The 21,214-nt window shown below is 47.8% G+C and overlaps 2 protein-coding genes across 5 annotated transcripts; one reads left to right on the forward strand and one right to left on the reverse strand.

The window, feature by feature from the left end:
- Nucleotides 1-633: 633 nt before the first annotated feature.
- SPRYD4 (SPRY domain containing 4) lies at nucleotides 634-3,105 on the forward strand. The gene is made up of 2 exons (XM_002823402.3): nucleotides 634-797; nucleotides 1,157-3,105. Exons 1-2 carry the CDS (start codon nucleotides 713-715, stop codon nucleotides 1,693-1,695), a joined length of 624 nt encoding a protein of 207 aa, XP_002823448.1. The 5' UTR covers nucleotides 634-712; the 3' UTR covers nucleotides 1,696-3,105.
- Nucleotides 3,106-3,222: 117 nt separating this feature from the next.
- GLS2 (glutaminase 2) lies at nucleotides 3,223-20,802 on the reverse strand. 4 transcript variants are annotated; one of them, XM_002823401.6, is made up of 18 exons: nucleotides 20,009-20,800; nucleotides 12,364-12,463; nucleotides 11,856-11,977; nucleotides 11,128-11,257; nucleotides 10,256-10,335; nucleotides 10,006-10,169; nucleotides 9,733-9,791; nucleotides 8,026-8,058; nucleotides 7,713-7,771; nucleotides 7,136-7,202; nucleotides 6,938-6,988; nucleotides 6,651-6,827; nucleotides 5,572-5,703; nucleotides 5,337-5,429; nucleotides 4,800-4,861; nucleotides 4,231-4,307; nucleotides 3,892-3,955; nucleotides 3,223-3,760 (listed from the first exon to the last, which is right to left on the reverse strand). In XM_002823401.6, exons 1-18 carry the CDS (start codon nucleotides 20,188-20,190, stop codon nucleotides 3,604-3,606), a joined length of 1,809 nt encoding a protein of 602 aa, XP_002823447.2. In that variant the 5' UTR covers nucleotides 20,191-20,800; the 3' UTR covers nucleotides 3,223-3,603. The 4 variants fall into 4 exon arrangements, with proteins under 4 accessions (XP_002823447.2, XP_063567902.1, XP_063567903.1 ...); XM_054528086.2 differs by lacking the exon at nucleotides 4,231-4,307 and having other exon boundaries at nucleotides 3,627-3,760; nucleotides 20,009-20,802; XM_063711832.1 differs by lacking the exons at nucleotides 10,006-10,169; nucleotides 10,256-10,335; nucleotides 11,128-11,257; ... (1 more) ...; nucleotides 12,364-12,463; nucleotides 20,009-20,800 and having other exon boundaries at nucleotides 7,136-7,275; nucleotides 9,733-9,899.
- Between the last annotated feature and the right edge of the window lie 412 nt (nucleotides 20,803-21,214).

The raw sequence follows: 21,214 nt of genomic DNA on the forward strand, positions 1-21,214 counted from the left end.
TTTTTGAGATGGAGTCTTGCTCTGTCACCAGGCTTGAGTGCAGTGGCAGGATCTCGGGTCACTGCAACCTCCCACTCCCTGGTTCAAGCGATTCTCCTGCCTCAGCCTCCCGGGTAGCTGGGATTACAGGCGCGCACCACCATGCCCGGCTAATTTTTGTACTTTTGGTAGAGGCGGGGTTTCACCATATTGCCCAGGATGGTCTTCATCACCTGACCTCGTGATCCGCCTGCCTCGGCCTCCCAAAGTGCTGAGATTACAGGCGTGAACCCCTGCGCCCGGCCTAGATTATTCTCACTTAATTATTACTAAGGTCTGTATATAATTTCTATTTTATAAATGAGAACACTAAGGCTCAGAAAAGTGGAGTGAGTTGCCCAAACTCACACAGTGAAGCTGGGATCAAAGCTAATTACAGTACTGTCTAATTTTAAAATCTATACTTCTAAGCATCTGGCTACACTATATCTCTAAAAGTTTTACGTAGTTCAAATGTGAGCAACGTTCGTCTACGCAGAAAAACTGAATGAGGAGCATCAACCGCGGGTAGAAACAGAACAGAAACCACTAACGTGGCGGCGCCCCTCCCCCGGGCGTCACTTACGTCATAACACTGCGCGGCCGCCCCTCGCGCACCACGTGCTAGGGGAGCAGGCGGGCAGATGGCTGAGTCTGTAAGCGGGAGGCGTGCCCGGTTCATCCAAGGCGCAAGATGGCGCTGCTTTTTGCACGTTCTTTGCGCTTGTGCCGCTGGGGAGCCAAACGATTGGGAGTTGCCTCCACAGAGGCCCAGAGAGGTAGGGTTATCTCTTTTTACTCTTTTACCTCCAGAATGGCTTCCGTCTATTCCCAGACCCCACTCCGAGAAGCAACTCCAACCCTCTCGGGTCTTTTCCTTCCCCACCTGCCTTGGTCTCGAGATTCCAAACCTGTGACACCATTTGGTTTCTTTAAATTCCGGGACTTCCTCAATCCGAGTTTTTCAGCTCCTTGAGCTATCCATAGTAAAGCGAGCTCGCGACTCTCTTGCCCGCTTGGCATTCTGACTCTTCCCTAGTTGCTCGTGTCTCATGACTGCCTGCCTCAGATTTGAATATATCACCAGCCCTAGGGTTCTAGCCCCTGTTATTATCCCGTCTTTTTGCTCTGCCTGCAGGCGTCAGTTTCAAACTGGAAGAAAAAACCGCCCACAGCAGCCTGGCACTCTTCAGAGATGACACGGGTGTCAAATATGGCTTGGTGGGATTGGAGCCTACCAAGGTGGCCTTGAATGTGGAGCGCTTCCGGGAGTGGGCAGTGGTGCTGGCAGACACAGCGGTCACCAGTGGCAGACACTACTGGGAAGTGACAGTGAAGCGCTCCCAGCAGTTCCGGATAGGAGTGGCAGATGTGGACATGTCCCGGGATAGCTGCATTGGTGTTGATGATCGTTCCTGGGTGTTCACCTATGCCCAGCGCAAGTGGTACACCATGTTGGCCAACGAGAAAGCCCCAGTTGAGGGTATTGGGCAGCCAGAGAAGGTGGGGCTGTTGCTGGAGTATGAGGCCCAGAAGCTGAGCCTGGTGGATGTGAGCCAGGTCTCTGTGGTTCACACGCTACAGACAGATTTTCGGGGTCCAGTGGTGCCTGCCTTTGCTCTCTGGGATGGGGAGCTGCTGACCCATTCAGGGCTTGAGGTGCCCGAGGGCCTCTAGTATGTCCATTACTGGAGTCCCTAATCGTGCCCTTGGTCAGCCTCCTTTTGAAAGTGTCTGAAGCCTTTTTACTTTGCCTCAAGCAACCTCTAGCTCCCACAATTCAGTGTTGGGTTCTCTGTGCAATATCATAATCATCTTCCTCATCCCCTACCTTGTGAAAGCTAGGCACACAGCCAAACCCTTCTTTTCCCCACCCACCAACTACTGCCAATTTCCTAGGCTACCATGGGTGTATCTTCCCTGACCTACTTCCTTCAGTCCCTCTGCCTCCCTTTGCCCAGGCCTTTCTCAGACTGTATTCCATCCTGGGGTCTTATCATTCAGCTTTGTTTGAATTTATTAATCACCATGATACCTCTCCCTCCCTTTGTCCACATGTAACTTGTTCTTGGGGCTCTACCAGATCGCTGAAGAGTAAATCGTTTCTACCTCTGGCTGAAGGAGTGGTGCAGTCAATGACTTGGCCCTTTTTCTACAGCACATTTAGAGTTTGGGCTCTGGCTCCCTCAGTAAGTGCTTTATTAACTCAGTGTGTCAAAATGAAAACAGAGCCCTCCTTCCCCAGTAGCTCAGTGCCACAGACCTTCAGCCCCACACAGCTGTAGCTATCCTTACCCTGAGTCCATCTACCTTAATCTGTACCTCTGACACCCAGCCAGTCTGTCATAATCATTATCCCAGTTATAACCTTGACCAAAGGGGAAGAGAGACACTTGGGAGATATCTAGGGGATGAGTGCTAGAAACTATTTATTTATTTATTTTTTGAGACAGAGTCTCACTCTGTCACCCAGGCTGGAGTAGTGGCATGATCTTGGCTCACTGCAAACTCTGCCTCTTGGGTTCAAGCGACTCTCGCACCTCAGCCTCCTGAGTGGCTGGGATTACAGGTGTGTGCCACCATGCCCGTCTAATTTTTATATTTTCAGTAGAGATGGGGTTTCGCCATATTGGCCAGGCTGGTCTCGAACTCCTGGCCTCACGTGATCAGCCCACCTTGGCCTCCCAAAGTGCTGGGATTTCAGGTGTGAGCCTCCACACCCGGCCAAAACTGTTTATTCTTGAGAAGTTCCATCTTCATTTCTGCCACAGTTGGAACTTCCTGAGAAAGCAAGGAGGCCTGAGGTTTTGCACAATCTGTTTCAGAACCTGTTTAGACTCAAACCTACACTTCCTTTGGCAGCAGAATACACTTAACCTAAAGCAGTATTTGGAGTTGAGAAAAACCTGGTGGGGTAAGTGAATATGTACTGTTTGGTAGGGTAGGTAGAGAAGCTGTGCTCTGCCCCTGTGATTCCATCTTTTTCTACCTTCTGTGATGGTGATGAAGCTAGATACCCCTAGGGAAGAAAGAAGGACTGGATTTAGCAAAAATGATTTGGTAATTAAAGTTTATTTGAACACAAAATACTTTCTCTGTCTATAAAATTGGCTGTTAGCAGTAGCAGCAGCATGTCCTGGCCAAGGGGAGTAGATCTCTCCAGACTACTAAAGCCATGTATATAGCCATTCCCACGTCCCATATTCTGTGGATATGTACATGTGCATGGTAGCTAGAGTCCCTCCACCAGAGTATCTCTCGCATGATGGTTTCTTCAGGGAGAGGAAGAGACCTGGGTGAAGAGCTGGGATGGTTTTGAGTGGGGCAAGCCATTAGGCTGTACCTTGAAGCCCATTCTCTCTGGATAGCTCTACTGCAGGTGTCCTCTGAGGCCCTTCTCTGTACTCTGTCTGCTGAGGGAATGGGGTATTTTGACTCCCATAGAAAGCACTAGCCTAAGTCACCAAATGACTGCTTGGTCCCCACTGAAGCAGTGTAGCTCTCCATAGTATTTTTGGTGGTTATGGATTACATGTGTGGCCAGCTCATGCTTTTTCTTGAGCAGGGGCTCTCCATGACCTGTGCTCATACCATGCTTTCTAAGTTCTCTTTGGACAGGGCCTCAGCTGCTGCCTCAGCCTGAGTCTCAGAGAGTGTGTAGGAGTCCTGGTAATCTTGAAGCAGTTTGACCACCTCCAGATGGTTGAACTGCACAGCATCATCCAGGGGAATGTTGCCCCACCTGAGAGGAATAATGATATGATCAGGCAAAGGAGACGTGGAGAGTGTGGTGGTTGTATATATTTGCATGGTGGCTGGAGGGTAGGTGGAGAAGCTGTGCCCACCCTCCTCCACTTTTAGCCTATTCCTCACCTGTCCTTGACAAAAGGATTCACTTTGCAAGCCTCGATCAGGAATTTAACAACTTCGATGTGTCCTAGGAATACGGGCAGAAGGAAAATGAGAAGGCGCAGGTCTTGAACCCTTTGGTGCAGACACTTAGCCACTGGTCTTTACCAAGACGGGAGGGGAAAAGGCCTCTTCCCATTTTGTACCCTGCAGCAACTCAGTAATAGTCTAGCTGCAAACTGAAGGGTGTCTAGATAAAACTAGCTGCTGCCCCTATAACCTTGAGGGCACATATAATGAAGGTACTTTTGGTGAAAAAGAAAGGGTCTTATGATTACACTTCCCTCCTTAACCCTTCAGTACCTTCAGCTGCAGCAACATGCAGAGCTGTGCGCGAGTCATAGTCTTTCTGTTCCATATCCATGGCTGACAAGGCAAACCTGAGGGTAGTGGGAAAGCAGCTAGAGTTGCCTAGATCAGACTGGAATCACAGGTGTTCTTTGTGAACTGGTGTCAGACTGGATGAGTTTCAGAGAAAGTGAAACAGCCTATACTCAGATTTGTAGGCTCTGAATAATCTTTTTTCCATACCCAGATGAGACTGTTATACCCATATTAGAGAGATGGGAATGTGATCCTTCCAGAAATATCACTCACTGCCTACCTGTGGTAAGTGCCCATTTGAGGCAGGGTACCTACTTCCTAGGACACTGCTCTTAACAGTCAATAACAATGGCTAACATTAATTATCATAGAGCAGGCAGTTTACTTTTTTTAAAAAAATCTCTTTTTAAAAAAAATTTCATTTAAATGCAATCTATATCCATTCTAATTCCAAAGCTGAAGCACTTAACTATTTTGTTATGCTGCCTCCTAGTAAAATCTCTGACCAGGAGTATTTTATTGTGTATATTTAGTCACAGTAGCATTACCTTCGAAGAGCTGAGACATCGCCACTATAGGCAGCAAATAACAGGTTGACCACAGTCTTGTTCTGGAACACAAATCATACCCACACAACATTAATTGAACTCACCTATGCCAGCTGTGCCCTGTGACCCTCCTCCAGGGATGCTTAGTCCAAGGGTATTGCTGAAGTGTTATGGAATGTGCTACTCTGAAATATTCTTTTTTTTTTTTCTTTTTTGAGACGGAGTCTCGCTCTGTCGTTCAGGCTGAAGTATAGTGGTGTGCGATCTTGGCTCACTGCAATCTCCGCCTCCCGGTTTCAAGCGATTCTCCTGCCTCAGCCTCCCAAGTAGCTGGGACCACAGGCGCGTGCCACCACGTCTGGCTAATTTTTTGTATTTTCAATAGAGATGGGGTTTCACCATGTTAGCCAGGATGGTCTTGATCTCCTGACCTCGTGATCCGCCTGCCTTGGCCTCTCAAAGTGCTGGGATTACAGGCGTGAGCCACCGCACCTGGCCTTTGAAATATTCTTACAAGCCACCTGGAGTTTTCCTTACCCGAACTTCTGCCCCTTCACGCCGTGGGTCTAACTTCCGAGCACAGTGCCTCAGGTTGTCATAGTTGTGGAAATTGAAGAGAGACACCAACTTCTAGAATTGTAAGCCAAATATATTGTTTATTTACTCCTTACACTTAGTAGGAGCTCAAAATTGCTTTATTATAGTAAAAGTGGTACCATTAAACAAATTTATTGCTTCAAAAATATTAAGTACTATATGCAAAGCATCTCACCTGGCAGAAGCTGGTCCCCCTGTGGCTGTTCCCCAGCTTGTCCAATGGGGGTGACAGGCACATCATTCCCATGACATTGGGTACCACCAGGAGGATGGCTCCTGATACAGCTGACTTGGCTGGCAGGCCCACCTGGGGAACAGAACTGAAGCTGAGGATGACGTGGGTGTGCCCCAAATCAGAAAATAAACAAGTTAGGCTATACTCTTAACAAGTTTACAAATGACTGCATGACCACAATCCACCTCAACCTTTTGGCTTGTTAATTAGCTTCTTTTATTACTCCTGTCCTTTCCTTCTCTTAAATTCATTGATTCAGCTAGAAAATATTTTTTGAAATACTTACAGCATTCTGTGCTGGATGCTGTGCTAGAACTAGGATCTTACATTCTGGTGTTAGGAGATAGGTAATAAACAGGTAAATAAATAGACACGTAATTTTTAAAGTAATTGTGATAAATAGTGAGAAGTAGCGTGCTGTAAATAGAGGTAGAGGGTGACCACATGAGATACGGTGGTCAGAAAAGTCTTTCTTTGGAAATGACCTCTAAGCTGAGACCCCAAGGAGAAGCGCCAGCAATGTGAAGCACAATTCAGGAGCTGCAACACCTCTGGTTGTTGTTTTTTTTTTTTTCTTTTTTTGAGATGGAGTTTTGCTCTTGTTGCCCAGGCTAGAGTGCAATGGCACAATCTCGGCTCACTGCAACCTCCGCCTCCCAGGTTCAAGCACTTCTCCTGCCTCAGCCTCCCAAGTAGCTGGGATTACAGGTGCGCACCACCACCCCCGGCTAATTTTTTGTATTTAGTAGAGATGGGGTTTCACCATGTAGGTTGGGCTGGTCTCGAACTCCTGACCTCAGGTGACCCACCTGCCTCGGCCTCCCAAAGACATCTCTTTATATATTCGAGGAACTTCGTGTTTTTGAGAAACTCGCCTAAGGAGTCTCAACCTAATTGCCTTCCTGGAAGTTAGTGAATGAGAGGCAGGAACAAGCTTCCACCTCTATCTTGAGAGAGTCATTGTTCTCTCTTCTTAGCACTGGGCTCATGACAGATGGATAGCAGAGCCAGAAACTCACGTGGAAGGCAAACTGGCCAGAGAAGTCATACATGCCGCAGGAATGCATGAGGCTGAGGGTGTTGCGCACTGCTTCAGCACTCAGCACACTCTCGCCTGTGATGGGGCAGATCCCACCATTGGCGAGGGTGGCTGCCATGACACTGCCTGATTCACAAGTGACCTCCACAGAGCACAGCTATGAAAACAAAGAATAGGTGAAGATGTGACGTGAACCTGCACATGGTACCCTCGGGTGTAGGGTAAGAGTCTGTCCTGTTCCCTCGGCCCTGAGCAGTGTTTTCTTACCTGGAAGTAGAGATCAAGGGCAGCCATCATGTCCACCCCCTTAGGAAAGCACTGCAAGGAAGAGAGGAGAGAGCATTTCTCTTCAGGACATCAGCCCTTTCACACTGTCAGGGTCTCAGCTGAAGCCCCCAACCCCTACTGCCCTTCCACTAGCAGCAGAATTCCCAGGGACTTTCTCTTCCGGCCTCTTCTGGTTACCTTCTTTTCCTTGAGATAATAGCCGATGGCATAATTCCGATCCCCTGTTTCCTTCTCTGACTGGAATCTGAAGCAAACACCCAATTTAGTACTTGAAGTTGGAGGAGTGGGTGTTGGGAGAAGGGGAAAAATTACCTTCCCTGGAGAGACAGAACTACATCACACCACAAACTAAATGAACCCCTTTATAACTTCTCACAGTAATATTAGAGGAAATTTCTGAACCTGAGCAAACACTCAGCATAGCTTTGTTATAAAGTAAACCCAAACCAAACACCCCAAACTGTCTAGTCATCTAGGAAAATTGGTGAAGTTTTTGGCTTTGAAAGTCTTGGCAAGAAAGGGCTTAGGCACAAACCATCACACTGCCTCTCTCATTACGTACTAATTAGAAATGGAACAAATTATTTTACAAGATAAGCAAATGTTAATGAAGGGACTCAGATGAAGCTGGAGGGCCAAAGTTCCCCTGGGATTTCTTCCTCCTAAGATTCTCTCTCCCGCATTCCTCTTGTCCCCATCCTAAGTACACCATACACCACAATGCTTTCAGTCAGTCCTCTGAGTAGGGACTTACGTGGCATTGCTGAAACCCATGTATTCATTCCCAGCCATTTTGTTGAGATACTGCAACACCTGGAAGAGAAAAAGGGACATTGAGGCTCCACTTGGCTAAGAAGCTCTATTAATACCTCACAGGTTGACTAGCCCTTCTGAACTCAGGTCTTGTCAAGAGGCTTTCCTCTCTGAGGCCAGCAGATTTCCACACTTCTGGAAATAAGGCTTCTAGTATGGGCTGGTGCACCTGGTTAGAGAGCCACTGGGGCAGCTGGAGAGGACAGCATGCCATGGAGAAATGCAGCCAGGGGCTAAGTAGCAAGAGAACTTACAAAATCAAACTTCTCTGCTTTGTTACAGTCCATCTGCAGAGAAAGAGAGAGATGTCAGTATTCTAAGCCTAGGAGGATGACAGAGGGAAGGGTCAGAAGGATCTAGTGGAGTTCTAGTGTTAGTCTGGTCCTGCTGCTGCAAATGTGTTCCATTTTATAATGGCCCTTTTTTTATCCTTCTGAAAACACCGCACTTCCATTGGCTCCTCTCTTTCTCTTTTTTTTGAGACAGTCTTGCTTTGTCACACTTGTCACCCAGGCTGGAGTGCAGTGGCACGATCATGGCTCACTGCAGCTTTGACCTCCCATGCTCAAGTGATCCTCCCACCTCAGCCTCCGAGTAGCTCTGATTACAGGCATCAGCCACCTTGCTGGGCCATCCCACTTCCATTCTCAATCCAAACCCTCATCCCTGACTCCCACTTTCATTTTCCTGACTCAAATCCTGTCTCCTAGCCCCACCCTATCCCTGATCTCCATCCCCATTCCTTACACCCCGTGCTGGAGCTTTACTCTATCCCATTGGCCAGCATGATGGTTCATGCCTGTAATCTCAGCAATTTGGGGGTCTGAGGCAGGAGGATCGCTTGAGACCAGGGGTTTGAGACCAGCCTAGGCAGCATAGGAGAGACCCTGTCTCTATTTTTTTTTTTTTTTTTTTGAGATGGAGTCTCGCTGTGTCGCCCAGACTGGAGTGCAGTGGCAGGATCTCGGCTCAACTGCAAGCTCCGCCTCCTGGGTTCATACCATTCTCCTGCCTTAGCCTCCCGAGCAGCTGGGACCACAGGCGCCCACCACCAAGCCTGGCTAATTTTTTATATTTTTAGTAGAGACGGGGTTTCACCGTGCTAGCCAGGATGGTCTCGATCTCCTGACCTCGTGATCTGCCCACCTTGGCCTCCCAAAGTGTTGGGATTACAGGCATGAGCTACCGCGCTCGGCCTCTATATTTTTTAAAAAAGATCCTACTTAGATGGGAATGGGATGAGGCAGGTCCCAGATACAGGTTTGTAGATGGAGCCATCACAGAACAAGGGGAGAGACTCAGCCTCGTTTCCTCACCCAGACTCATTGCTTACTCGTGTCAACTACAGAGTCAATACCACAGGGACTCTGACACCTGAGTCCCTGAGGGGAGGATTCCTAACACCACCTTCCCCGGGAGGGGCTGTGATTGGCTCCAGGGTGTTGCTGCCCAGCTGCTCCCAGGTTCTTGCTCAAGCCCTGGGAGACCTACAGCTGATGGGCTAGTCTGACACCCTGTTCAAGGCCAACTCACAGTTCCAGGTGACGTGAATAACTGCCCTGGCCTGGCCATTCACCCTTCCCTGCAGGTGTCCCACACCTAGAAGTGGCCAATCAGTGCCCAATAGTGCTGTCCTCCCCTTGTCTCTGGCATTTGGCCCTTGGTCTTAGGCAGGGGTCAGGACCTGCTCACTTCTCTAAGGGTCAGAAAGCTCTAGGCTCTAGACTCATGGGTGGGGGCAGGGAACAGTACTGAGTGGGGGTGAGGGAGGTGGTGCAGTCTCTTTTACTGACATCGTCAGCATAACATGTGGGTCCCTGCTGTGCCTCATGTGCCTTCTGGGGACCCTCAAAGGAATCAGAGCCCCACCAGTCTCCCCGGAGAGCTGAACAAATATTAGGGATACAGGAACACAGGAGCTTAGAGGATAATACCTATCAGAAGGTTAAGGTTGCACTGACCTTGATCAGGGAGCTGACAACAATGGCACCAGCATTGACCATGGGGTTATGGGGGATTCCTGGGGAAATACAAACCACCAAGAGTCTTAGCCACTGAACAAAGCCTCCCTGACAGCCCACTCACTTTGTGGGTTAGACAAGAAAGACTGCTAGGGAGAAAGGCATGACAGGGCTAATCAGGAAGGGCAGAGAAACAAAAAAGGCTGGGAGATGGGGTGGGGATAAGGAGAAGGGGACGGCTATAAGTATGGTCTGAGCCTTGGTAGTGCTCACCTTCCTCATTGAGGGAGAGCTTGTTGTAGCGCAGGCCACTTGGCTCTTTGCCCACAAACTTGTGCACGTAGTCAGTGCCTAGGGTGCTTATGGAGATGGCATAGGTGAGGGGCTTCACACAGGACTGCAGGCAGAAGGGGATCTTTGTGTGGCCCACAGAGTGCCTGGAGGCAGACAGATGCCGTGAAAGGGGTTGGCCTGTGTTCGGCACCTGTGCCCAGCCTCCCCTTCCTCTTGCCCAGCATCTCACCGCTGACCATCCACAGTGCACAGGGAGACACCCCACAGGTCTGGGTTTGACTTGGCCAGCTGAGGGATGTAGGCTGCCACCTGGACATGAGTGGGTAGAGAAAAGGGAGATGGATGTGGAGAAGAGGAACAGAGTTGAGGTTGAGGGTCAAGAGAATCTTTTAGGTAAAACCTAAAATTCTGTCTTCTGTAGGGCAGAAGGGTTCCCTCCTGCCTGTTGCTCCCAGAAATGCCCGAGCCTTAAGTCCTAGAAGGCCATATCTTTCTGTATCCCCAATCCTGTAGAGATAGCAGTAAAGCCGATGGAAGTTAAAAAAGGAGAATTCTGAGGTAAACTTCTCCTTTTGGTTCTTAGGCTCAGTTACCCTATAAATCCCTTTGAAGGCTCTATTCGATCTTGATTCCCTCACCTGCTCTAGGAATCGTGAATAGAAACACATGAAGCCATGTCACCATTTACAGAAGTTCTGCTTCTCATCTCTCATTCATAGGATTCCCAGCCCCAGGAAATCTCTGACAAGCGAGATATATCTAGGTGTGGTGGCTCATGCCTGTAATCCCAGCACTTTGGGAGGCCGAGGTGGGTGGATCACTTGAGATCAGGAGTTCGAGACCAGCCTGGCCAATATGGCAAAACCCCATCTCTACTAAAAATACAAAAATTAGTCGAGCATGGTGGCGTATGCCAGCTACTCGGGAGGCTGAGACAGGAGAATCGCTTGAACCCGGGAGGTGGAGGTTGCAGTGAGCTGAGATTGCACCATTGCACTCCAGCCCGGGTGACAGAGCAAAACTCTGTCTCAGGAAAAAAAAAAAAAAAAAAAGATATCTGGCCCAGGTCCCTGACCCCTCCCTTAGTCCCCTGACTCTCACTTTGCCTCCAGTGAGCTCTTTGGCATCCTCAAAGATGCGATCCACATGGCCCGTGAACTCCTCAAAATCAGGAATGACAAACTTCTTTCGGAATGCCTGGGTCAGGAGCACAATGTTGCTGCTCACACACCTGGATCCCAGACACGACTGGATTAGGGGGCTAGAGAAATGCAGCTGGGACTCACTCTGGAGCCATGGAAATTGGGAATAAAGAAGGTTGAGTGGTCTTCAGGTTTGGGATCAACAGCTCTGTTACCTTTGGCAAATCAGTTTACCTTTCTAGGTCTTAGTTTCCTTACCTCTAAAATGAGGGGTTTTAATGATGTGGAAAGACACTATGTCTTGGGATATGAGAAAAAAAATAAATACCAGAATAATATGTATGTATGTTACCTTGATATTTAAAAAATCCTAAATCATAAAAGTATATTTATATATATTCATGTATGTATGTCAGTACATAGGACATTATCTAGAAGATACCTACTAATCTGTTAATATTTACTTCTGGGAAAAGAGGACAGGGATTGAGTAGGGAGGGAAAGGAGAACATGTATTTCTATATTGTTTGAACTCTTATGATGAGTATTCATGTATAACTTATGTAATAAGTAATAAAATAAAATGAGGAATTGAACTATACAATTCTCAAATTACTCCCTGCTCTGAGAGTCTATGTCCACAGGACAGTTTTCAGAGAGCAGTGCCCTTGTTTCTGGGGCCCTCACTTTCGGAAGAGATCTCGGTCCAAGAGGCCACCACTACTGGACTCTTGGACCACGCGGTGCATCTCGCTCATGCAGTCTCGGAGCCGAGGATCTGATGTCTGCAGTCCAGTGGCCTTTAGTGCCTTTAGAGGAAAGAAGAGGCCAGAAAGGTCAGCTACAAGGACAGTGATATACTCCTCATAATCTTTCCCACTGGATACCCAATTAGCTGAACCCCAACCACTACAATAGGTGGAATAAATGGGTTTAGAGAATAAGAAAGGAGGGGATGGAGTAGCTCTGAAGGCTAACAAGGGTTTCCTGTCCTTTTTCCAGAGGGTTTAATCTTCTGACCCTGGGGCAAGGATGGGCTTGTCTTGTCAGCCTAGACATCTGGATTCTCATCCATCTGTATGCTTCACCCTCATGTAGCAACCCATTAGCTGCCCTACACTTGTCATACCCTCCTTTCCCCACTTTTCAGAGATCTTAAGGAATTAGGGTCCTGAACAGGTAGAGAGCAACTTACAGTGGTGAACTTGTGGATAGGGATTCGTTCCTGTCCTTCAGCAATAGTGTAAAAGAGCAAATCACCCAGGCGGGACAGCATGCCACTTTCTGATGAATCACTGTTTGGGGGGCAGAGAATGGGGAGGAAAGTGGGGCCTGAGAACTGCTGCCTACTGCTCCTCCTTCTGCAACATGGGCTTATAAGTAGGTGAGTGTCCTCATTCTATGCCTCCTCCTTAAGCCATCTGATCTATCCCTATAAATCTAACTTTCATGTCTGTCCTAAGAAGTTGTAGATCTTTTCTCTAGCTTTTACTCCTGACCTTCAGATCTTTATTTTTAGCTCCCTTCTCACACTTCCACCTATAGGTTCCCCACAAGCACTGAAAAATATGTCCAAACCTGGGTCATCTCACTTCCTTCCCTCTTCTTCTCCTCTTGTTTCCCACCTGGGTTAACAGCATTACCACCCACCTGGGTGCCAAGCTGGAAATGTGGCATCATTTTGATAGTTGCCACACCTTAAGTCCATGCTTAGTTGGTCACCAACATTGGATGAATCTGCCTCATAATGTCTCAAATCCACCCTCTCTTCTCCTTTTCCCTGTGCCAGCATGGTGTAGTAGACCAGAGTTTGCCCCTTAATAGCTGTGTGATCTTGAGCAGGTCGCTTAATATTGCTGAACTTGCTTCCTATCTGTAATATAAGGGTAGTAATGTCTACTTCACCTGGGTGATGTGAGGCTTAAGATAATATTCTGTGAAAAACTGCGTGACACAAAGTAAATGTTCAATAAATCATGTTTATCATCAGCTCTTTATTCCCTATTACCTAATTGCCACTACGCTCTCTTGACTTTCAATCCATCTTTTTTTTTTTTTTGAGACAGAGTTTTGCTCTTGTTGCCTCAATCCATCTTCTAAAATGTGCCAGTGATCTTTTTCTTTTTCTTTTTTTTTTTTTTTTTTTGGAGACGGAGTCTGGTTCTGTTGCCCAGGCTGGAGTGCAATGGCACGATCTCGGCTCACTGCAACCTCCGCCTCCTGGGTTCAAGCGATTCTCCTGCCTCAGCCTCCTGAGTAGCTGGGATTACAGGTGTGCGCCACCACACCCGGCTAATTTTTTTGTGTTTTTAGTAGAGACGGGGTTTCACCATTTCAGTCAGGCTGGTCTCGAATGCCTTACCTCGTGATCCGCCCGCCTTGGCCTCCCAAAGTGCTGGGATTACAGGTATGAGCCACCACGCCCAGTCAAAATGTGCCAGTGATCTTTCTAAACTCAAATGTAATTTCTCTACTCAGAAACGTTTGGTAGCTCCCCAGTGCCTACAGAATAAGCTCTTGAAATAAGAAGTAGGCTGGGCATGATGGCTGACACCGGTAATCCCAGCACTTTGGGAGGCTGAGGCAGGTGGATCACCTGAGGTTAGGAGTTCGAGACCAGCCTGGCCAACACAGTGAAACCCCGTCTCTATTAAAAAATACAAAATTAACTGGGCATAGTGGCACGTGCCTGTAATCCCAGCTACTCCAGAAGCTGAGGCAAGAGAATTGCTTGAACCCGGGAGGCAGAGGTTGCAGTGAGCCGAGATCACGCCATTACACTCCAGCCTGGGCAAAAAGAGCAAAACTCCATCTCAAAACAAACAAACAAACAAAAACTTGGTAGGACATCAAAAGCTCTTTAAAACCTGCCAATTGGCCGGGCATGGTGGATCACACCTGTAATCCCAGCACTTTGGGAGGCCAAGGCGGGCAGATCACCTGAGGTCAGGAGTTCGAGACCAGACTGGCCAACATGGTAAAACCCCGTCTCTACTAAAAATAAAAAAATTGGCCAGGCGTGGTGGTGGGCTTCTGTAATCTCAGCTTCTTGGGAAGCTGAGGCAGGAGAATCGCCTGAGGCAGGAGAATTGCCTGAGCCTGGGAGGTGGAGGTTATAGTCGGTTGAGATTGTGCCACTGCACTCCAGCCTGGGTGACAGAGTGAGACTTTGTTTCAAAATAAATAAATAAATAAATAAAACCTGCCCACTTAACTTTCCTATTCCCCATCATGCCCACACTCCAGATATAACAGGCAATATAGATGGTTCCCCAAAATGGGCCAGGAACTGTGAGGCTTCCTGGCCTTTGCTTATGCTGTAACTTCTGCATAGAATGACCTTTGCTTAGTATGGTCCTGCTCATTCTTCAAGGTCCAGATCAAATGTCACCAACTCTGTAAAGGCTTCCCCAAATCTCCAGATATTGCTTATGCTGCCGGTTTGACAAAACACACCATCTTACTAACAGAAGAATCTCCCTTGCTCCACTGTTAGGTCTTTGTGTTTTATACATCTTTGTCTTCCTAGCACTCAGCAAAGTCCCTAGCACACAGTGGGTCTTCAATAAGAATTACTAAATTGTATTGCTAGCAAAGTCCCTGTGTCCCAAAGTATCTCTCTGGCTTATAACACCTAAAATTCCAGGTACTGAAGACTTCTTAGTTTTCAAGATTTCCATTAATATGTTAAAATATTTAGAAGAGTTATTGTTTTTTTAAGTAGAAAAGGGGTCTCACTATGTTGCCTAGGCTGATCTCAAACTCCTGGACTCAAGTGATCCTCCCACCTCAGCCTCCCAGAGTGCTGGGATTATAGGCGTGAGCCACCGCACCCAGCCAAGCGGAGTTATTTTATCAATTATTTCCAAATATGACAGCTAGTTGCGATTAAGACTCTTCAAAGATCTTTGACCCAATAATTTGACTTCCAGTGATTTATCCTACAGGTATACTTACACACCTCAAAAATAACATATTTACAATTATTCATCACATTGTTGTTTTTTCTTTTTTCTTTTTCTTTCTTTCTTTTTTTTTTGAGACGGAGTCTTGCTGTGTCACCCAGGCTGGAGTGCAATGGCATGATCTCGGCTCACTGCAGCCTCTGCCTCCTGGGTTCAAGTGATTCTCCTGCCTCAGCCTCCCAAGTAGCTGGGATTACAGGCACGTGCCACCATGCCCAGCTAATTTTTGTATTTTTAGTAGAGACGGGGTTTCACCATGTTGGCCAGGCTAGTCTCGAACTCCTGACCTCGTGATCCGCCCGCCTCCCCCTCCCAAAGTGCTGGGATTACAGGAGTGAGCCACTGCACCCGGCCTTCATCACATTGTTAGTAATAGTAAGATTAGAAACAACTTGATGTGCAACAATAGGGAACTGATTAATTATGGTATATTCGTATAATGCAATATTATGCAGTGTAAAAAAAAAGAAATGGGGGTGTGCTCTAAGAATTGATATGGAATTATCTCTAAGATATAATATTAACTAAAAGAAGTGTGTTGTAGAACAGTATAATATTAACTAAAGAAGCGTGTGGTAGTATTTATGTTTGTTTGTTTGTTTTTAGAGATGGGGTTTAGCTGTATTGCTCAAGCTGGCCTTGAACTCCTGGGCTCAAGTGATCCTTCTACCTCAGCCTCCCTAGTAGCTGGGACTATAAGTATATGCCACCATGCCCAGTTTTATTTATTTTTATTTTTTAATTTATTTTTTATTTCAATAGGTTTTTGGGGAACAGGTGGTGTTTGGTTACATGAGTAAGTTCTTTAGTGCTAGCTTTATTTTTTCATTTGTTTTTTCTTTTTTTTCTTATATCAGTTTTCTCAGGTTGAAGCACAGGTTTAAAAGGGAAAAATATATATGTGTTTGCTTATTCAGGCACAGAATATTTCTGGAAGACCATTTAGGTAGATATAGGTAAGACTGGCCAGGCATGGTGGCTCATGCCTGTAATCCCAGCACTTTGGGAGCCTAAGGTGGGCGGATCATGAGGTAAGGAGTTCAAGACCAGCCTGACCAACATGGTGAAACCCCATCTCTACTAAAAGTACAAGAATTAGCCGGGTGTGGTGGCGCGCGCCTGTAATCCCAGCTACTCAGGAGGCTGAGGCAGGAGAATCGCTTGAACCCAGGAGGCGGAGGTTGCAGTGAGCCGAGATTACGCCACCGCACTCCAGCCTGGGCAACAGAGCGAGACTCCATCTCAAATAAATAAATAAATAAATAAATAAATAGGTAAGATTGATTCATCTCCTTCTATAGAGATGACATAGGTGCTGGGAAAAAGGGATGGGAGGATACTTCTCACTATCTTTTGTATATTTTGAATTTTGAACCATACAGAAAATATTATCTATTGAAACAATGAATTAAAAAATAAGACTCAAACAGCTTGGCATAGACTAGGCATGTGTGTGTTTGGAGTCGGGAGGAGTACCAGAAGAGGGAATACCCGAAGAGTTTTCCTGCTTCTGGGGAAATCCGGTTGTCACAATGAAGCTAGTGCCTATAGCAGGGAGAGGAGGAAAAAAGCTATCTGAGGGATAACTCAAGAAGGAAAGTACATAGGAACACTTTGAAGGCAGGACTCTGCCTGGAAGCTAACAGAAGACAGGAAATAATGCTATACCACTGAATGTATCACAAGCCTAAAAAAACTGCATATCCCTCAGATATGGATGGATCACCAATGTAATGTTGAGGGAAAACAAGCAAGGTACAAGAGCAATGTGTATAGTATGATACCAAAAAAGCAAGGTATAGGAACAATGTTTATAGGATACCATTTGTATAAAAAAAGGTAAAGTAGTATCAGCATGTATTTTATGCATAAAATATCTCTGGAAGACTATACATGATATCAATGACATCAAATTATCTCTGGGGGGCAAAATTTCCTTGGAATTTATGAAATAATTGAACAAGTGTACAAGACTATATAGTAACCAAATTGAAGACTGGTTATATAAACTATGATACCTCAAACAATGGAATCTTTTAAAATGACAAAATGACAATGTCATACACATTCAGTGATATTAAAAGCTGTTCATAAATGAAAAAGATAAGTTCAAGAATATGACTATTATCCCATTTTTGTTAAATTACATATACATATATAGGATATATATGAATATATCACAGTATTAATTGGTTAACTCTAATACTGGGATCTTTTTAAAATTTTTAAGTAATAAACTTATTTATTTATTTTTGAGACAAGGTCTCACTCTGTTGCCTAGGCTGGAGTATGGTGGTGCAATCATGGATCACTACAGCCTCAACCTACAGGGCTCAAGTGATCCTCCCACCTCAGTCTCCCAAGTAGCTGGGACTACAGGCATGCACCACCAGGCCTGGTTAATTTCTGTATTTTTTTTTTTTGGTAGAGACAGGGTTTTGCCATGCTGCCCAAACTGGTTTCGAACTCCTGAGCTCAAGTGATCCCCTTGCCTTGGCCACCCACAGTGCTGGGATTACAGGTGTGAGCCACTGCGCCTGGCTCTAAATTTATATTTTTTTAATTTGAAACATAATTGTACACGTTTATGGGATGCATAGCGATGTTTCAATACACAGAATTATAGTGATCAGATAAGGGTAATTAGTATATCCATCATCTCAAACATTTATCATTTCTTTGTGTCGGGATATTTTCCTCTTGATACTCTTGTTTTTCTTTTAAAGTCATAAATATGGCCTGGCACGGTGGCTCACGCCTATAATCCCAGCACTTTGGGAGGCTGAGGCAGGTGGATTATCTGAGGTCAGGAGTTCGAGACCAGCCTGGCCAACATGGTGAAACCCCATCTCTATTAAAAATAAAAAAATTAGCCAGTCGTGGTGGTGGGTGCCTGTAATCCCAGCTACTCAGGAAGCTGAGGCAGAGGTTGCAGTGAGCCGAGATCGCGCCACTGCACTCCAGCCTGGGCGACAAAGAGACTCTGTCTCAAAAAAAAAAAAAAAAAAAGTCATAAATACAGCTAAATAGCTAAATATTAAACAAACAATAACCTGAATAACAGCGCATTTCCTCTTTGCTGCTCTCTTTCCTCCCCCAAACACAGGAACCCCACCCCATCATGGTGTCACACTGCCAGAGCAGATCACTCTCCAGTGCTCTCAACCCTTTCTGCCTGGGGAGCACCAGTCCAAGAATATGATAGGGGGTTCCCTGGGCAGAAGAAACAAGGTTCCCTAAAAACACTTCCATCACCAGACTCCACTGGATAAGGAGGTGTGTGTGGGGGGAACCAGGGATACCTCTAGTTCCCTACTCTGTAGAAGGCGGACAGATGAGGGAAGTTCACCCTTTGCTGTATCCTACCATTATTTCTCCCATGGTGAATACCTGGGGGGAAGTTGGGGTGGAGACTAGAACAGGAGGGAGAGGGCTTATCCTTTAAATGTTCTGTGTCTCTTTGAGAAGAAGCTGATGGGAAAGTACTGTGTAATATGGATAAGCAGACACCATCACTATGAAAAAGAGAAAAGGGCCGGGCGTGGTAGCTCATGCCTGTAATCGCAGCACTTTGGGAGGCTGAGGCAGGCGGATCACCTGAAGTCCTGTTCAAGACCAGCAGGGCCAACATGGTGAAACCCTGTCTCTACTAAAACTACAAAAAGTAGCGGGTTGTGGTGGCGCGCACCTGCAATCCCAGCTACTCGAGGTAATCCCAGCTATTCCAGAGGCTGAGGCAGGAGAATTACTTGAACCCAGGAGGTGGAGATTGCAGTGAGTCGAGATGGTGCCTCTGCACTCCAGCCTGTGTGACAGAGTGAGACTCCGTCTCAAAAAAGAAAGAAATAAAAGTACTGCATAATGTCATTAATAATAAATAATACCTATTGGTGTCCCTTACGACAGAGACTCGAGTAGTGGTGAGGTAGTGTTGTGTCAGTCTGGCTACTTTACTGATGGTGTCCATGTTTCTGAGTGTCATCAGGGAGATGGCAGCGACGAGGGAGATGGCCCATTTCCTGTTTCTGCTACAGTAGAGCAGGGGCTCTTTGGACAGTGTCTATGCTGGCCCTCTGGGGAGGACAAGATTTCCTGCTCAGCACCCTCTGCGTCTCGGAGAAAAAGGCTCAGCCACCAAGTGTGTCCTAGGCGGTGGGGAAGATAAAGGTTTGGCATCCTGGGTGGAAGAAACACCCAAAGGAAGAGAACCTTTTAGATTCTGGAGCCTGGGCAGCACAAATAAAGGCTCTGACTGGCTCTGGTTTGGGAAATCTGCATCTTAAAGACTTTTCCTCCATTACAAATATTCTCCCCATTCAACAACCAGTTTGGAAATTCCCCCCAATTCTGCTGTTCAGGGAGCACTGCTACGCACACACCCAACATTTATGCACGTACCTGCGCACCAATAATACACGCGCATCACACATTACCTGCCGAGGACACGCAGAAACACAACACACAGACCCCAGTACACCTGGGCCGGAGGCAGGAGGCTGTTCCACACCCACGCATCTCCTAAAATACACACGGGTACTAGGGAAGGTGAGGACTGGCGGCGTGCGCCCGGCCCTGCACTCAGACACGTGAGCCAAGCAACACTCGGCGCGCATCTGTGATCCGGGTTAAGTGCGCACCTTGGACAGGCGCCATCCCCAGGAACCGCTTGCCGGAACGCACTCCCAGGCAGATGGCAGATTACCGCCCAAGCGCGGCGCACCCAAAGCCCCACATCCAAAGGAAAAGGCATCGAGGGCTAGTGAGCGAGGAGAGGGGAGATGAGGGGCGCTGCCTGGGGAAGGCACTCGGGAACTAGCGAGAACCACAGTGGGAGTGGGGGCAAGCCCGTCCCCTGCCCTGTCCCAGGAGCCTTACTGATCCTGGTGCTGCGGCTGGTGGCTGTGTGGCGTCTCTCTGCCCTGCGCCGCGGCCTCACTGAGGTGGTGCCGGACGCCCCCGCCAAGGAGGGGGCTCCGGCTCAGGTGACCCCAGCCTCCTCGCCCGCAGTGACTGCCGGCCCGGCTCAGGGCCTTCTGCAGAGCCTTCATGGAGCGCATGCCCCCAGCAAGCCGCCGGCTCTGCAGGTGCGCCCAGGACCTCCAGCTGTGGCTGGGAAGGAGGGGCGGAGCGAGCGAGACAAGGTGCGGGGGAGTTCTGTAAGGGGGCGCTGGGCCTGGAAGACGGAGAATGGGGGCCCGGTGGGTGGGGCTGGGGCAGGAGAAGGGGCCTGCCCCTTTAAAGCTGGCTCTAGGGTTAGGAGCACCCTCAGGACAGGGGCTAGGTGAGGAGCGTTGGGGATGAAGGAGATCCCGGGTGGAGTTCTAGTGGGTGGAGAGAGGGTGGTGCCTGGGAGCTGGAATGGACAATGCCCAGGTCCAATCACTGAGGAAGCAAAAACATTGAGGCGGGGAAAGGGTAAGGTTGCCCAATGAGAGCAAGACGGTGGGACCTTGCGACAGCCTGCGGATGCTTCCGCGTGGGCCCCGCGAGCCCGGGTGTCCGCGGATGCTGAGGGCGGGAAAGGCGAGGACAAGCTGAGGCGAAGCCCGTGGGGGCGGGAGGCGCTCCCCGGAGACACCGTGGGGCTGTGAACGATGGAGTTCTCGTGTAGAGAGGAGGGTGCTGCTTCGAGCGAGGAGGCTAAGTAAGAGTGAGCCCAGTTCAGGAGGTCACTTAGAGAGCCTCGACCTCCGAAGGCCAAACCAGCGCCCAGTAAGCCGGCGGGTAGCGTGGCGCGCGGCCGACGTGCGGTTGTGCTGAGTGGAGAGTAGGATGGCTGCTGGGTACCCCGGGCAGAAGCCGCCGACCAGCACCTCAGGGAGGCATTGGGCGGCGGGAAGGTCGCTCTGGCGGTTAGGATGCCTGGGTTCCAGTTTGTGTCCCTCTACCATTTATTTGGTGTAGGACTTGTTTTCAAATCTGGGAAGTGAAGACATTAAAATAAGTTGGCACGCAGAAAAACATTTTACAAACCATGAAGTGCTCCCCACATTTTTCCTATTTTAATTGTTTGCCCTTGTCCTCCTCACGGGTAGAAAAGAGGCGATGTACAAAAAGCATTTTGAAATCTAAGAACATTCA

Source organism: Pongo abelii, chromosome 10, assembly GCF_028885655.2.
Source record: "Pongo abelii isolate AG06213 chromosome 10, NHGRI_mPonAbe1-v2.0_pri, whole genome shotgun sequence".
NCBI lineage: Eukaryota > Metazoa > Chordata > Mammalia > Primates > Hominidae > Pongo > Pongo abelii.